At 41.6% G+C, this 14,467-nt stretch overlaps 1 protein-coding gene across 2 annotated transcripts; it reads right to left on the reverse strand.

Moving 5' to 3' along the window:
* Positions 1–531: 531 nt before the first annotated feature.
* On the reverse strand, positions 532–4,455 carry LOC103454634 (CMP-sialic acid transporter 1). 2 transcript variants are annotated; one of them, XR_011582338.1, is made up of 8 exons: positions 4,116–4,360; positions 3,224–3,307; positions 2,826–3,040; positions 2,608–2,686; positions 2,061–2,230; positions 1,310–1,638; positions 1,109–1,186; positions 532–992 (listed from the first exon to the last, which is right to left on the reverse strand). XR_011582338.1 is itself a non-coding variant. In XM_008394228.4 (8 exons), the coding sequence occupies exons 1-8, from the start codon at positions 4,164–4,166 to the stop codon at positions 849–851; spliced, it is 1,008 nt and encodes a 335-aa protein (XP_008392450.1). In that variant the 5' UTR covers positions 4,167–4,455; the 3' UTR covers positions 532–848. The 2 variants fall into 2 exon arrangements, 1 of the variants encoding a protein (XP_008392450.1); XM_008394228.4 differs by having other exon boundaries at positions 1,452–1,638; positions 4,116–4,455.
* Positions 4,456–14,467: the final 10,012 nt, after the last annotated feature.

Below are 14,467 nucleotides of genomic sequence, written 5' to 3' on the forward strand. Positions count from 1 at the left end.
CTGGTCGGTGTACAGTAATATGGTCTATGACCATCTCCAATCGTGATCCAAAGGGCTTCTTTTAATACGAAAAGTGAAAATGTTGTCCCCAGCAACCGGGCTACCAGTTGGTCTCTCTTTCTAAATTTTTATTAAAATGTTCAAAATACTATAACTAACAAAGTATTAGTGTATGAAGTGCCAATAGAGATGGAAAAAATATAGCAAGGGCTACACATTAAAAATGATATTTGAAGCGCAAAAATGTAGACTGAGATTTTCTACTATACTCTGGTATGTCTTATGCACCAAGATTTTTTACTGTAGATCGTTGATTGATCAACAATCTAATGATCAAGATCTAACAGCTAAAATTCAGTGTATATTAAACACTGGAGCATACAACTGTGCACCAAATAACCGGAAAAGGTCACAATCAAAAGCCATCCCATAAACAAGGAGTTGTTGAATCAGAATCTGATAGGCAAACATTTCTTCCGGTCACAGTTCAGATGAATAACAGTTAACCTAATCACGATACAAACCTCTGAGTAATGAAGAATTTCAAGAAGTAAATCTCCTGATCATGTTTCAACAAGTCACAGTTACATATAGACTTTGAGCAGGCAAACCCAGCAGAAACATAAACAAGAATTTGTGGCCACAAGCAATCAATCTGTTCAAGTACATGATCAAATCAGTTCCTCCCCAACGTCAAGAAGAGTAATCCTAGGTAGACTAAGCGTTCTCTTTGGCAGAATTTTTTGATTCAAACTACAGATACTTCTCCAATCAACCAAACTATATTATGCCCCAGTTTGGGCAATTCAATGCAACTTTCAAAATTATTAGTTCCCTTAAGGAGACCATCACGAATCTGATTTTCGTTCAACTGAAACTTCTTTCAGACTCTCAGTGGTTGATTTTACAGGTAAGGGTAAGTCTACCAGCATGTTCGGAGGGGCAAAGTACATGTGTAGTGACATCATACAGATAATAATGCCCAAGAAAAGCTGCAACAACAGAATGGATGAGAACCAAAGTTTATTAATAACCTAATTTGTAGTTTCCAGAGAGAGAAAGAGAGAGAAGGAGAGCAAGTGCGGATCTGTGCATGGATGGAACATACCTGTAATGTGGGCTTGAAAGTGAAAAGGTATACTGACAAAACCATTGTCAGCAGCATTGCCATTGAGGTGGAATACACCTGAAAGAAGCAAATAAACGAACAGAGTAAGTTGAAGGGCGAAAGACAAACTCAGGTCAGCAGTCAGTTGTATTTGATAAGAATGTATGCAAAGAATCTACAACAGGGAAAAAAGGAAATTACTTGATTGATGCTAAACCCTATATTTGATCTTTCCACACAGATTGCTTACCACCAGTATAATACATGTTGCATCCATCTAAAATGATAACAACACTTATTACAAGAGAACACCGGAAATTAGCTCAGCAGTTCCAATAATTACCTTCACTATGTTGTCAGCATACTTCATCAACCATGAAACAAGCAAGCCAGTAGATCCAAGATTTAGCACGACCAACCAAGTTGTAAGACTATATCCATTGAAAAGGCGTTGCCACCAAGGTCCATTCTCAAATCCACCCCTGAAATCATCGAAGAGAAGCCGTGCTATGTTGAAAATCACACCAAACCTGTAAAAGGATTGCCATTAGACCAATCTAGTGTGTACCCTCAGAGGAACAGACAATATTTTCTTTCCACAACTCTAAATGGACAATTAATCATGCTGTAAATAAAAATCATGTACATATCTCAAACAAAAGAAATGTTATTTGCTAATCACAAGACAAGACAATGCAATGAGTTCACAAATGATGCTACTTTTTCTATATCACAATCCTAAAAGGTGCATAAAGAGGCCTGACTTGTAGTTGTAATATATAACAAGGTCCACGAAAAAAAATTCTTATTGAACTAAATTTTTTTTGAGAAGAACTGAACTAAATGGAAAATGCACCCCTGAGCTTTCAGATAGTAAGAAGTCATAATATACTATATCATAGTTGAAATTAATCAAAGAAAGCAAGGCATGATGTGGAGAAAAGATACCTACGTATACAATTGTACATTCTGCCAGTACAAACTATCATTGTTCTTCTTCATGAGAAACTCTGTGTAAACACCTGCTAATGCTGACATACAAGCAGATAGAATGCCAAGCATATATCCTTGGATTGGTGCTGAGAACAAAGAATCACATGACGCTTCTCCACAACCTTTAACCTACCAGATTAATTAAAAGTATATCAACAAATAAGAAATCATTCGTCCTAATGGACAAAATTTATCAACTTTAGAGTGTAATAAAATTGCATCATTCAAGAAATTCCTGAATCGAAGAATTTTTGTCAGCCAATAGAAAACAAGAACTTATGTTACGCATACTCATCTCAACTAATTCCAATTTAATCTTAGGAGGTCAGAAAAATATCATATTCTGGATTCTGTCAAGAACCTAATAGAAAGTTGAGATGATTGTAGACAACAATATCTTTTTAACATGCTCCATCAACAACAGGTTACCCTGCAAACATCTGTGAAACAGTTCTGAAAACGAATAGTCAACAAAAGAAAACCCAACTTGATAACCAAAAAGACACCTGGCTTGTGGTTGTTCCAACAGCTAATAAAACAATTGCTATCCATTGAATATTTGACAACTTCTTTCTCAGGAATAGCCTGAAGTATCAGACAATACAGAAAAATCAATCAATTAATAACAAAGATATAACTGGGCAGAGAAAAATTCCAAATAGAAATATAAAAAAATTGAAAACCATTCAGATTATGTCACCCCGAAAACTAATAAAGTAGGCACCTGAACAATATTCCAGTAGTAACAATCTTCAGGTTACCCAATATCTGATATGTGGACGTATCCACATAAACAAGAGTGGCAAACTGAACATTGTTATGAATTAGATATATGACTGAAGGAATAGGATACAAGCGCACACTCTTCCAATCTGTAGTCATTCGTACTGAGGGTGATATGCGACACTCTCTCCAAAGAAGTAAACAGGAAACTATAAGCTGTATTTTAAAGAACCACAATGAAACATATCAGTACAACTAGAAAAGGCATCAAATATTGGAGGAAAGGAAATGAGTCATTTTGTAGTGGAATACTATCTCTAATTTGATGGCTGTAAGAGGAAAATCATTGACTTTACAAGCTAAATGATGCAATAAATGAAGATAGGTATGGTGAAGTACCTTGAATACTTCAGCAAGAAACGGAACAGTTGCATAGTCATACTTATATTTGCCATTGCTTTGAGAAAGAGTTGTCAAGATTCCCTGACATTATTTAAATTATAAACGAATGAATGCTCATTTCTTACAGATTGAAAAATGGGGTAAATGTTTGGAACAAATTGATCCAAAACCAGCAGTTAAACCACAAACCCCCTACGGAGTTTCATAAAACATACAAATCATTAAGTGCTAAAGTGTTATTTGATCCCCAACCATGAGTTCTACAAAATTACACGCGAGAACATCCACCATAAGATCTCAAGAAACAACTCATATCTGGTACAAGTTTCGAGCATTACATTTTCACGTAAACTAGTCAATGATCAGATACGAAGAGCAAAATATTTCCTTTCGCATTATTTTGTTCGAGAAATGTAGCGCCCACAGTTGTACTTTCACAGCTCAGATATTAGCCACAGTTTTGAGATATAGTTCCATCAGCACCTCTTTCAGTAAACATAAGCAAGCAAAGCCACACACTTTAAACAATTTAAAGCCTCTTTCATTCATCTTTCAGTTGGAAATCGAAATCGATGTGCCATTGCCACACTGGTACTCAAAATTACACATTTCAAATATTGGGTAACACATAATTACACAAACAGAAAGCTGCATATTAAATCAATATTAAACAAAAACTCAAAAATAATTATTTCGGGGAGAATTAAATTAACGCTACACTGAATCGATTTGAGCTGAGCTGCCCAAAATATCGAAACTGGGTCCGAAATCCAAACATTGCAGAACTCAGATTCAGAGATTAAGAGAAAACAGAGATCCAGAAAACAGTGAAACGCAAAAGGGTAGTAACAAAACGACCGGAAATCGCAGAGTCTTAATGTTTGCTGACCTGAGAGCTGGTGAGGACGGTAAGCAGCGCGGCAACGAAGTACCACTGCATCGTCTTCTTCCAGGCAACCCGCGGTTGCGCGCGTAAAGTTTGGGGCTTTGCTAAGAATATGTACGCGCTGATTCGGGCATTGGATTGTGTGGGCAAGAGCTTTTTGGCCTGTTTAGTGAGTTGGGTTTCTGAGGTTTTTTTTTTTTTTTTTTTTATCAAAGATTTCTTAGATTGATGTTAGGCTAGAAATCGGCACACATGCTTTCAACTAAATATATATTTTTATTTTACTACGGCTTAACATTAATGAGCACCGATAACAACTAAACAAAAAAGAGACAAATAAAAAATGCAAGAGATAGGAGAACGAGGGGAATGTAGAGGGAGGAAGAGAAGAAGAAAAGTGGACTTTATTTATTTATAAAATTTGTGTTATGCCGTAATTATTAAATTGTTCACGTATTTTTTTATTTTTGTTCAGTTTTGATGAGAGGGTTAGAGTGATAATTTGCTAAAGTTTTGATTGACAAATAGAGTTTTATTAATGTATAGTTTAGATTAAGAAACAGACGGGATTTGAACTCGTGTAGTGCAAGAACAACATTCCTATCCCCCAGTGTAGTAGAGAACCACTTGCTTTGAGTGAGTTCAAATGTTTAACGGTTTATCATGGTTTGCCTAATTATTTAGGAAAATATATATTAGATTTTGGGGGATCAGATTATGCAAAGATTATCATATTTTGTAAATACGATGTTAAGGACTAAATTATTATTAACGTTTTTATTTTTTTTTAGCATAATATTATTAAAAAAATATTTTCTATTTTATAAAATTTTAAGAAGATTTGTTAAATTATACTGTAGACATCGAAATTTCCGTAAATAAATGTTGACCGATAAATCAAAGTTTTAACGCTCATGTATTACATAAATTTTACACGTAGCGTGTGTCTAAACAAAAAATCGAAATAAGTTGGAAAAGTCATCAAACATGACACGTGTCAACACCTGGCAGAAATGACTTATTTCATCCGGAATATTATATTCAAAATTAGGCCTTGGAAAATTCTATAAATAGAAGCTAATTTCATTCATTAAAAAAAACGAATTCATATTACACCTTGAAGCTCTGAAACTCCGAAGCTCTCAAGCATCCAGGTTCCCGAAGAATCAAGAAAGCCTTATTCGTTCTTCGTTCATCGTTCTTCCAAGATCAAGCCCCAACGGCCCTTGGATCAACAATCATCCACCTTCAAATCAAGCCCCAAAGGCTTTTGAAGAACTTCCACTAATTCAAGATCAAACCCCGACGGCCCTTGAAGAAAGTGTTCATCGTTCATCATCGTTCATTATCGTTCATCATCCGTTCATTCTAAGATCAAGCCCTAACGGCCCTTTGGATCAACAACGTCGACAAATCCACACATCCAACCGTCCTTCAAGATCAAAGCCCAGAAGCTCTTGAAGATCCGTTCATCACTGTTCTTCAAGATCAAGCCCAAAAGCCCCTTGAAGATCCGTTCATCACCGTTATTCAAGATCAAGCCTCAACGGCCTTTGAAGAAACGCTCATCCTCAAGATCAAGCCCCAACGGCTCCTTGAAGATCCGCTCAAATCCACCTTCAAGATCAAGCTCAACGGCCCTTGAAGAACGTTCATCCTTAGATCAAGCCCAACGGCCATTTGGATCAATCGCACATCCATAAATTAACACCTTACGGAGATTGAATCAGATGATCAAATTTGAGAGAGATTGTAACCCAAAATCATCAAATACAAATATTATTTTGTGCACGTTGTTCTTGTCTCTTTCGTTTCAGGAATTTTTCGTGTTCACAAATTTGGCAAGCGCGGTGGGATAATCTCTACCTCTCATCTCTTTCTCCGTTCAAGAAATTCAAGCACACTTCCAAAATCAATGGCACCAAGCAAAGGACAAGCCGTTCTTGCAAAGGAAAGAAGCATGAGCACTTCCGCCATGAACGGAGCATCCATTGGCGCCACAACTACTCTTCAACAAACCACCTCAAAGTCGATGCCGCTAAGGGAGCAAGTGGAGCATCAAAGACGCAAGCCCGTCATCAACCTAACCTCGCTAGGGGCATCGAAGCATGTCGTTGAGGCACATCAGATGACATCCCAAAGTGGCCAACGGGGTCCTTCATCAACACCTTTGATGCTTGTAGAGTTGCGTATGATGGTTGCACAAGTCATGACCATCGGCATTACCTCCATTGAAGAACAGCTGGCTCAAATGAATGAAGCGATTGCAAGGCTAACACGGATTGTTGAAGAAAAAGACTTGCAAATCGCTGCACTCCTCAACCGACTGGAGCCACAGAACGGCGAGAACCCCGACCCAAAGGATGATCCACTAAAGAGAGCAGCTGGCGAAGAAGAGAAGCCTCCGGTGGAGAAAATTGATATGAAGCCTGAGCCAGACCAAGCAGCGGCACTCATGGGATCTCTTTCTATCCAGCAGCTGCAGTAGATGATCACCAACACCATCAAGGCACAGTACAAAGGGAGATCACATACCTCTTTGTTCTACTCGAAGCCATACTCCAAGAAGATTGATGCCCTGAAAATGCCAAGGGGTTATCAACCACCAAAATTCATGCAGTTTGATGGAAAAGGAAACCTAAAGCAGCACGTTGCACATTTCGTCGAAACTTACAACAACGCGGGGACAAAGGGAGACTACCTCGCCAAGCAGTTTGTGCGCTCGCTGAAAGGAAACGCTTTTGAGTGGTACACGGACCTAGAGCCTGAGTCCATCAACAACTGGGAGCAATTGGAAAGAGAATTCCTTAACCGCTTCTACAGCACCCGCCGCACTGTAAGCATGCTGGAGCTCACAAGTACGAAGCAATGGAAAGATGAGCCGGTCATTGACTACATCAACAGATGGCGCACTCTAAGCCTCGACTGCAAAGACAGGCTCTCGGAGACCTCTTTAATCGAGATGTGCGTCCAAGGCATGCAATGGGGTTTGCAATACATCCTTCAAGGCATCACACCACGAACCTTCGAAGAGCTAGCCACCCGCACCCATGACATGGAGTTAAGCATCATCCATCATGGGAAGAAGGAACCGATCGCTGACTACAAGAACGACAAAGTTCTTGAGACAAAGGTAGAGAAGGCTGCGTGGAAATCCACCAAGGAAGCAATGACGGTCAACACAACTCCCGTCAAAATCTCTACACGAGGCAAGGCGATTCAAGTCGAAGCTTTTCGTAATCAAGAGATGCGTATACGTACTTTGAATGAGCTCGAGGAGAAGACTTATTCATTCCCCAACTCTGATGTGGTTGCCATGTTAGAAGACTTGCTGGAAAAGAAGGTGATCGGCTTGCCTGAGTGCAGACGGCTAGAAGAGATAAATCGCACCGACAGTCCAAGGTACTGTAAATTCCACCGCTTCATCAGTCATCCGACAGAAAAGTGCTTCATGCTGAAAGATCTCATCATGAAGCTAGCTTAGAAAGGAATCATCGAGCTAGATCTTGACGATGTGGTGAAGTCAAACTATACCACCATCACTTCTGGCTCTTCCGACTCAAAGTTTTTACCTCAACCTCCGGGGGCATCCTCCAAGACAAGCAAAGTTGAAGGATGGACTCAAGTCACTCCTAAGAAATTGCACAAGAAGCATACGTCTCATCCACAAGTTCGACAATCGAAAAAGAGGCAAAACAGCTCTTGTCAACCTTCAAAGCAACGTGAACGTGTTGAAGATGATGAAATTACGACATAAAGATCGTCCGTTGCCATCACGATGCGCGACTTTTTACCCGAAGACTTCTTCAATCACACGGTCAAAGCTTCTTGCTATGAAGATTGCGAGGAACGACTCTTCTGGATCGTTTGACGAACCACCAAGCTCCTTGTTCGCACGAGCCTAAACTGCACGAACCAACGCTCCTGGTCTGCACAAGCATAAAAGGCAACACCAATTCTCCTCGCCCGCACGAGTCTAAACTGCATGGCAACAAAACTCCTTGTCCGCACGAGCCTAAACTGTAGGACACGATGCTCCTCGCCTGCATGAGCCTAAACTGCATGGCACAAAGCTCTTGGTCTGCACGAGCATAAAAGGCAACACCAACACTCCTTGTTCGCACGAGCCTAAACTGCACGCACCAAAGCTCCTAGCCCGCAATAGCATAAACTGTGTACGGCAAAATCATCATCAAAATCACTGTTAAATTCATCACTCATTTGAACTACGTTATGACTTGATCTTTTCTTTGGAAGAGTACATAGGCAACTTGAAACTTCAAAACTTCAAGTACAGTCACATCATCATAAAAAACACAAACACTTTGAAGAATAAAAAGCAAATTCAAAATATGGATACTTTATTTCTTTAAAGGAATGATTTGGTTACAAATTCGTATTACAAAGGTGAGCATTACGCCAACGTCACCACCGAGGAAAGTTGTGACCAAAAGGCACTACACAGTATAAAATCGCTACAGTCTTTTACACAACCCCACAAGGTAAAGGTGACGCACTGGAACAAGCTCTAAGCAGCAGCGGCAAAGAGCCTATGGCAAGCAGCAAGGTCAATATGCACGGCAACGTCACCACCGAGGAAAGTTGTGACCAAAAGGCACTACACAGTATAAACTCGCTGCAGTTTTTTGCACAACCCCACAAGGTAAAGGTAACGCACTAGAACAAGCTCCAAGCAGCAGCGGCAAAGAGCCCATGGCAAGCAGCAAGGTCAATGTGCACGGCAATGTCCCACACCGAGGAAAGTTGTAACCAAAATGGCACTACACAGCATAAACTTGATGCAGCCTTTTGCACAACCCCACATGGCAAAGGTGACACACTGGAACAGGCTCCAAGCAGCATCGGCAAAGAAGGCAGCTATAAGACGGTCCTTCAAAGCACGCTATAATAGCAAAGAAACCAAAATGCCACGCAATCACATTACGCAACCCTGCAGCGATTACGCAAGCAGTTTCTTACACCGCACGGCGACATCACCACCAAGGGAAAACTGTGACCAAAAGGCATTACACAGCGAAGCCCCACTGCAGTCTCTTGCACAACACCACACGGCAGCGCACCACCGAGGGAAAACTGTGATCAAAAGGCATTACACAGCGAAACCCCGCTGCAGTCTCTTGCACAAACCCTAGGCAGCAGAAAGCACAAATATGCCCACATCTTGCTCACTCCAAATACCACGTCTCTGAAAGCTTCATAAGGGATCCAACATCATGCTCTGCCTTCTCCAAAATTAAAGATTCCTAGCATCACATCAAAATAAAAAAATAAATGTTTTATTAATGAAAGTCAATTTCATTACAAAAGAATACATATGTGATTACTATGTGTTTTAAAAAAAAAAAAATAATAATAATAATAAATAAATAAATACATATATATAAAAAAAAAGGAAAGAAAAGAAAAAGAAACATATATATATATATATATATGTCTTGGCCCTGCTATAAATCAGGGCCCAAGCTCCAGCTTGTCTTTCCCCATTTCTCCTCGGCCCAGCAGCTCACACTCTCCCACTTCCTCACGGGTCACGCCGAGAATCCAGCTGTGTCTTTCCACCCTCACATCTCCTAGAGAAATCAAAGAAAAGAAAGGCCTCCTTGTTTTGCCAGCAGGACATAGCGATTTTTTGCAAAGAATGCAATCTTCCAATTCACAACACCAACAGTACCACCAGGTTCAAGTAGTCAACCAACAACCAATTTTATAGTGTTTTTGGTTTCTACAACGGGATTCCGAGGAAACCATCTCCGTTCCTATAGCAAACAGTTGCAAGATTTAAGAAATATCTTGTCGAGTGTCGCCAGTGGATTGAGGAATTAGAGCAGCTGCTTCTAGACTCTGAGAGGAACCCAGCCAATGAAGGATCCTCATTGTTGCAGTCTCTTCCAAAAGTCATGTCAAATATGCATTTTTTATTATTTCGTTCACATGGCAGCTAAGGTGGAAAGTATTCATCAGTACATTGTGTCCATGAAAACAGCCTATCTTGTTAATAAGCGCCGCCCAGGGTACGGGAACGATCCATTTCTCGAGGCTAATCGGCGGGAAACAGCTAGGCAAGAAGCTGCTGCTAAGAAGGTGCATCCAACTTTGCATTTACCTGCAACGTCGCAACCATCAACACACGTTGCTAAATTGTTTGCTAGTTTAGGAACCCCTAGGACATCTACTACCCCATAGACGTCTGCTGCAGCTACCATTACAGCTTCAGCTGGGAATGGACTTTTCAGTACCCCTCCTGCTTCATCTGCTCCAGTGTCTTCCTCTTTATTTGCTAGACCACCGACTGCAGTGCACCGCCCTCTGGATCATCTTCCCCGCTCTCCGCCGTTGAGAAACTCCTTCATTGAAGAAGCATCAGCCATGCCGTTGCAGGAGTACGTGGACAAGACGCGGGTCCGATAGAACTACCGGAATCTCTGGCACTCCAACCTCTCGCCAACTCCGGCAGCGATCCGAAGTCGATGAACCAGGCGATGCAGCTGGGCACACCAATCCACACCATTGTCAAAATGGAACGAGGATCCTCTCTGCCTTCTCTCCGCCATCTGTGAGCTCAGCAACCGCATCGTGCACTTTTGTCTCTACTGACAACAAAAAGGGAGTAGCAAACTAGTGACCTCGGAGACGGCAAGTCCACCGGCAGCTGGAAGACCGACGATGAGGTGATGTCGATGTATGAAGGGTTGCTGGTGGATCACGGTAAGGCACTTCTTCCTCTTCTCTGCTATGATCGTCCTCCCCCATCCATGCTCTCTGTCCGTCCTCGTCCTTCTCAGCAATCAAAGTTTGAGCTGCTGCTTACTCCGCGGTCGTCGGAGTCGAGCTAACCGAACTGGTTATGGTGCAAAATGATGGCATCAGCAGCAAGAAACACGGCGGGCCCATCAACAATGAACGGCACTCCCCTTCGCAGCAAACAGAGACAACATCAACAAAAGGCACCGACGACACAAGTTGCAGCTCCTCGCCGCTGCCAACAACCTCAATAACCGCCGTCAAACGACTAGCCGGTCATGAAGCCTCGATAGCAACTCTCCGTCCGTCTTCATCCTTTACTGCAAATTCCCCATCCCGTCATCCAAATTTATACAAAAATAAAAAATAAAAAATAAAAAATATATATATGATGGAACACTGCATCATGATTAAAGAAAAAAATAAAATAAAATAAAATAATAAAATAATAAAAATGATGATGAGGGAACATGGTGCATCTGGCACCATATGAAAAAAAGGATAGTGGGTGCGTGATTAAAAAAAATGATGATGGTGCATCTGGCACCATGTGACAAAAGAAAAAAAAAGAGGGAAGTGGTGGTGCATCTGGCACCATGAGAAACATATGAAATATATATATATATATATATATATATATATATAATGCATTTAGTAAAGCCCATCTTTTATTTATTTCTCTAAAAAAATTTACATAAATTCGCATTCCACATGCCATAAAAAAAATAATAAATAAATAAATAAGAGACAAATCAAATTTACAGGAGGGGATCTTCAAGGTTGATCAGATGGCGCCTCAGTACTCGGCGGAGCCCCAGATCGGAGAGGCACCAAAGAGTGATTATTCAGAGCCTCAGTACTAGGTAGAACCTCAGGAGGAGGAGGCATTGAAGGTTGATCATTTGGAGCTTCATTACGCGGTACAACCCCAAAAGACGAAGGCAAATGCTGTTGGAACAAACCCACAAACCTCTGATGATCAAGTAAAATCTGACCATCAGATTCCTGCATCTGGTCAATCTTCCTCTTCATGTTTGAGGCATAGTTATGTGCGAGCCTGTGCAACTGTTTATTCTCATGCTTGAGCCCTCTAATCTCCTGTTTGAGACTCATCACTTCAGCCGCCAATGATTCAACTTGACGGGTTCGAGCAAATAGACGTTGGGCCATATTAGACACAAAACCTGCACACTGCACACTGAGAGCCAGAGAATCCTTAACAGCCAACTCATCAGACCGTTTGGAAAGTAGTCTGTTATCTTTGGGAGTGACAAGGTTCCGGCCCACCACCGCAGCGGTCATATCATTCTTCATCATCGAATCCCCAACGGTAAGATGACCAGTAGGGGATATGAAGGATGGGCGCCATATGTTGTCTGGAGAAGGCGGGACTGCCTCTTCACCAAAGTTCAAGTCAAAACGACGGTCGAAGGGTCCAGACATTTTCAAAGGCGTTGAAGAAAGAAGAGGTCGGACGAATCAAGATCTTAGAAGTGCAAGAAGGGAGTTTCTACGAGCGAAAATTCAAGTGTGCTTTGAAACGAACTGCGTGCCTTTATAAAAATTAGCACTCGACGGGATTTCAGAGATCGAAGAGGCGAGCTCATAATTCGAAGAAGCCAATTAAAAAAATCGAAGAGGCAAGCTTAGAAATCGGAGAGGCATCTTGCTTTTCCAAATGCGTCAGCACCCGTCACACGCAAACTCAGCTTTGCGGAAATCACGGGCAATTTGTCGAAGTGCCGATCCCAGATATCGAAGAGACGCCAGTCTTTTTCATCCTCGTCAACACCTGTCACATGCGCATTCAGCTTGGCGGAAATTACGGACAATTTGTCGAAGATTTTTTATGAAGAAGAAAACACGTGAAGCCATACTGATCAACCACTCAATGGTTGCCGACACGAGTGAAAGAATAGTACCTCTACAGGTATTAAAGAATTTCCTATAACCGTCCACCTTCACCCTTCATAGCAAGGCAGACATACAGAACCTTTCTTCATCTCCAAGAATGTCTTCCCAACGGAACCTCTCGAGTCACTCAGTGTTCCTTATTCCTTGGGGTACGTCTGCAAACAAATGACACCAAAGCAAAAGTATCTCATATCACCAGGGTAGAAAGTAAGAGTATCTCATATCATGCTTTCTCCTCGTCCTTTCCTTTGTCCTTGTTCTTACCTGCAAAGACAAGGATAAAGAAAACAATATGTCGGAACCTCCACTCAAACTCGGGTAAGGAATCGACTGCTTGGAACCCTTCCCTGATTGCCTACCTAGCACTGCCCTCGAGTACTCGTCTTCCACTGTTGCTGTACTTCCAAAGAAGCTGCCACATCTGCCTGGAGAACAGATAAGGCAAGTGAAAATGATACCTTGCAGCATGTAGAGACAACGTGCAGAAGGAACAAGCAAAGAAGAATGCGGCCTGCACAGTCAACTCAGCAGAAGGAGTCTGAGCTGAGGAACTTAAGAAGATGCCACATCTGCCTGGAGAACAAATAAGGAAATGCGGCATACACAATCAACTCAGCAGAAGGAGTCCGAGTTGAAGAATTAGAGAGAATAAGGAGCATGAGCTAAGGAACTCGATAAGATGTCACATTCTGCCAGAAGAATAGATAAGGCAAACGATACATTGAAGCATGTAGAGACAAGCACAACAAAGCACGTGCCGATTCATCCGCTACTTCTTCGGAAGCAAGAGTATCTCATATCATCAGGGTTGCAATCACTCTGGGTGGAGGACTCGTTTTGACCCTCAAATACTTGGGTCAACTCGCTAGGCGTTGTGGGCTGCACGTGCCGAGTCACCACCCTTGAATCAAATCCTTAAAGATCAAGTCACCAACTGGAAGAAGAGCCCATCAATCTTAAAGATCATACCGTTGACCAAACTGCTCAGGTGTGAATTAGAAAGATTGAACAAAGAAACAGGCCGTCACCTTTACCTCGTGCCTGCTTGACATGTGTTCGAATCAACCTTCGAGATCAAGCCTCAACGACCCTTAAAGAAGCTTCCAGCCAAAGTTCAAGATCAAGCCTCGACGACCCTTTAGGAAATCACAAGTCCGATTCAAGATCAAGCGTCAACCACCTTTGAATCAAACCCAGTTCAAGAATAAACTGTGGAAAGTCAACAACTGGAGGAATCCAGAAAATCCTCCAACCCAGTTCAAGATCAAAGCTGTGGAAAGTCAACAAGTGCAACAAAATACGTGCCGATTCATCCACTACCAAAGCCAAGGATCATCTACCACATGAAGCTCATTGTGGTCCAATTTCAACCTTCAAGATCAAGCCTCGACGGCCCTTGAAGAAATCTCAAGCCCAATTCAAGATCAAGCCTCAACGGCCCCTAAAGAAATCTCAAGCCCAATTCAAGATCAAGCCTCGATGGCCCTTGGATCGACATCTACAGTAAGGGACTTCAAAAACGCATCTCCTACACGTGACAAGCACATGTATACAACGCGCCTTGAAGTGGGGGCATTTGTAGACATCGAAATTTCGGTAAATAAATGTTGATCGATAAATCAAAGTTTCAACGCTCATGTATTACATAAATTTTACACATAGCGTGTGTCTAAACAAAA

This window comes from Malus domestica, chromosome 06 (genome assembly GCF_042453785.1).
Source record: "Malus domestica chromosome 06, GDT2T_hap1".
NCBI lineage: Eukaryota > Viridiplantae > Streptophyta > Magnoliopsida > Rosales > Rosaceae > Malus > Malus domestica.

Excerpts from the sequence above, each read along its gene's own strand:
- LOC103454634 (XM_008394228.4), bottom strand. The coding sequence starts at position 4,166 with ATGCAGTGGTACTTCGTTGCCGCGCTGCTTACCGTCCTCACCAGCTCT. Across the intron at positions 3,308-4,115 it reads CCGTCCTCACCAGCTCTCAG|GGAATCTTGACAACTCTTTC; the intron begins GTCAGCAAACAT and ends AAATAATGTCAG. Across the intron at positions 2,687-2,825 it reads ACTACTGGAATATTGTTCAG|GCTATTCCTGAGAAAGAAGT; the intron begins GTGCCTACTTTA and ends CTGATACTTCAG.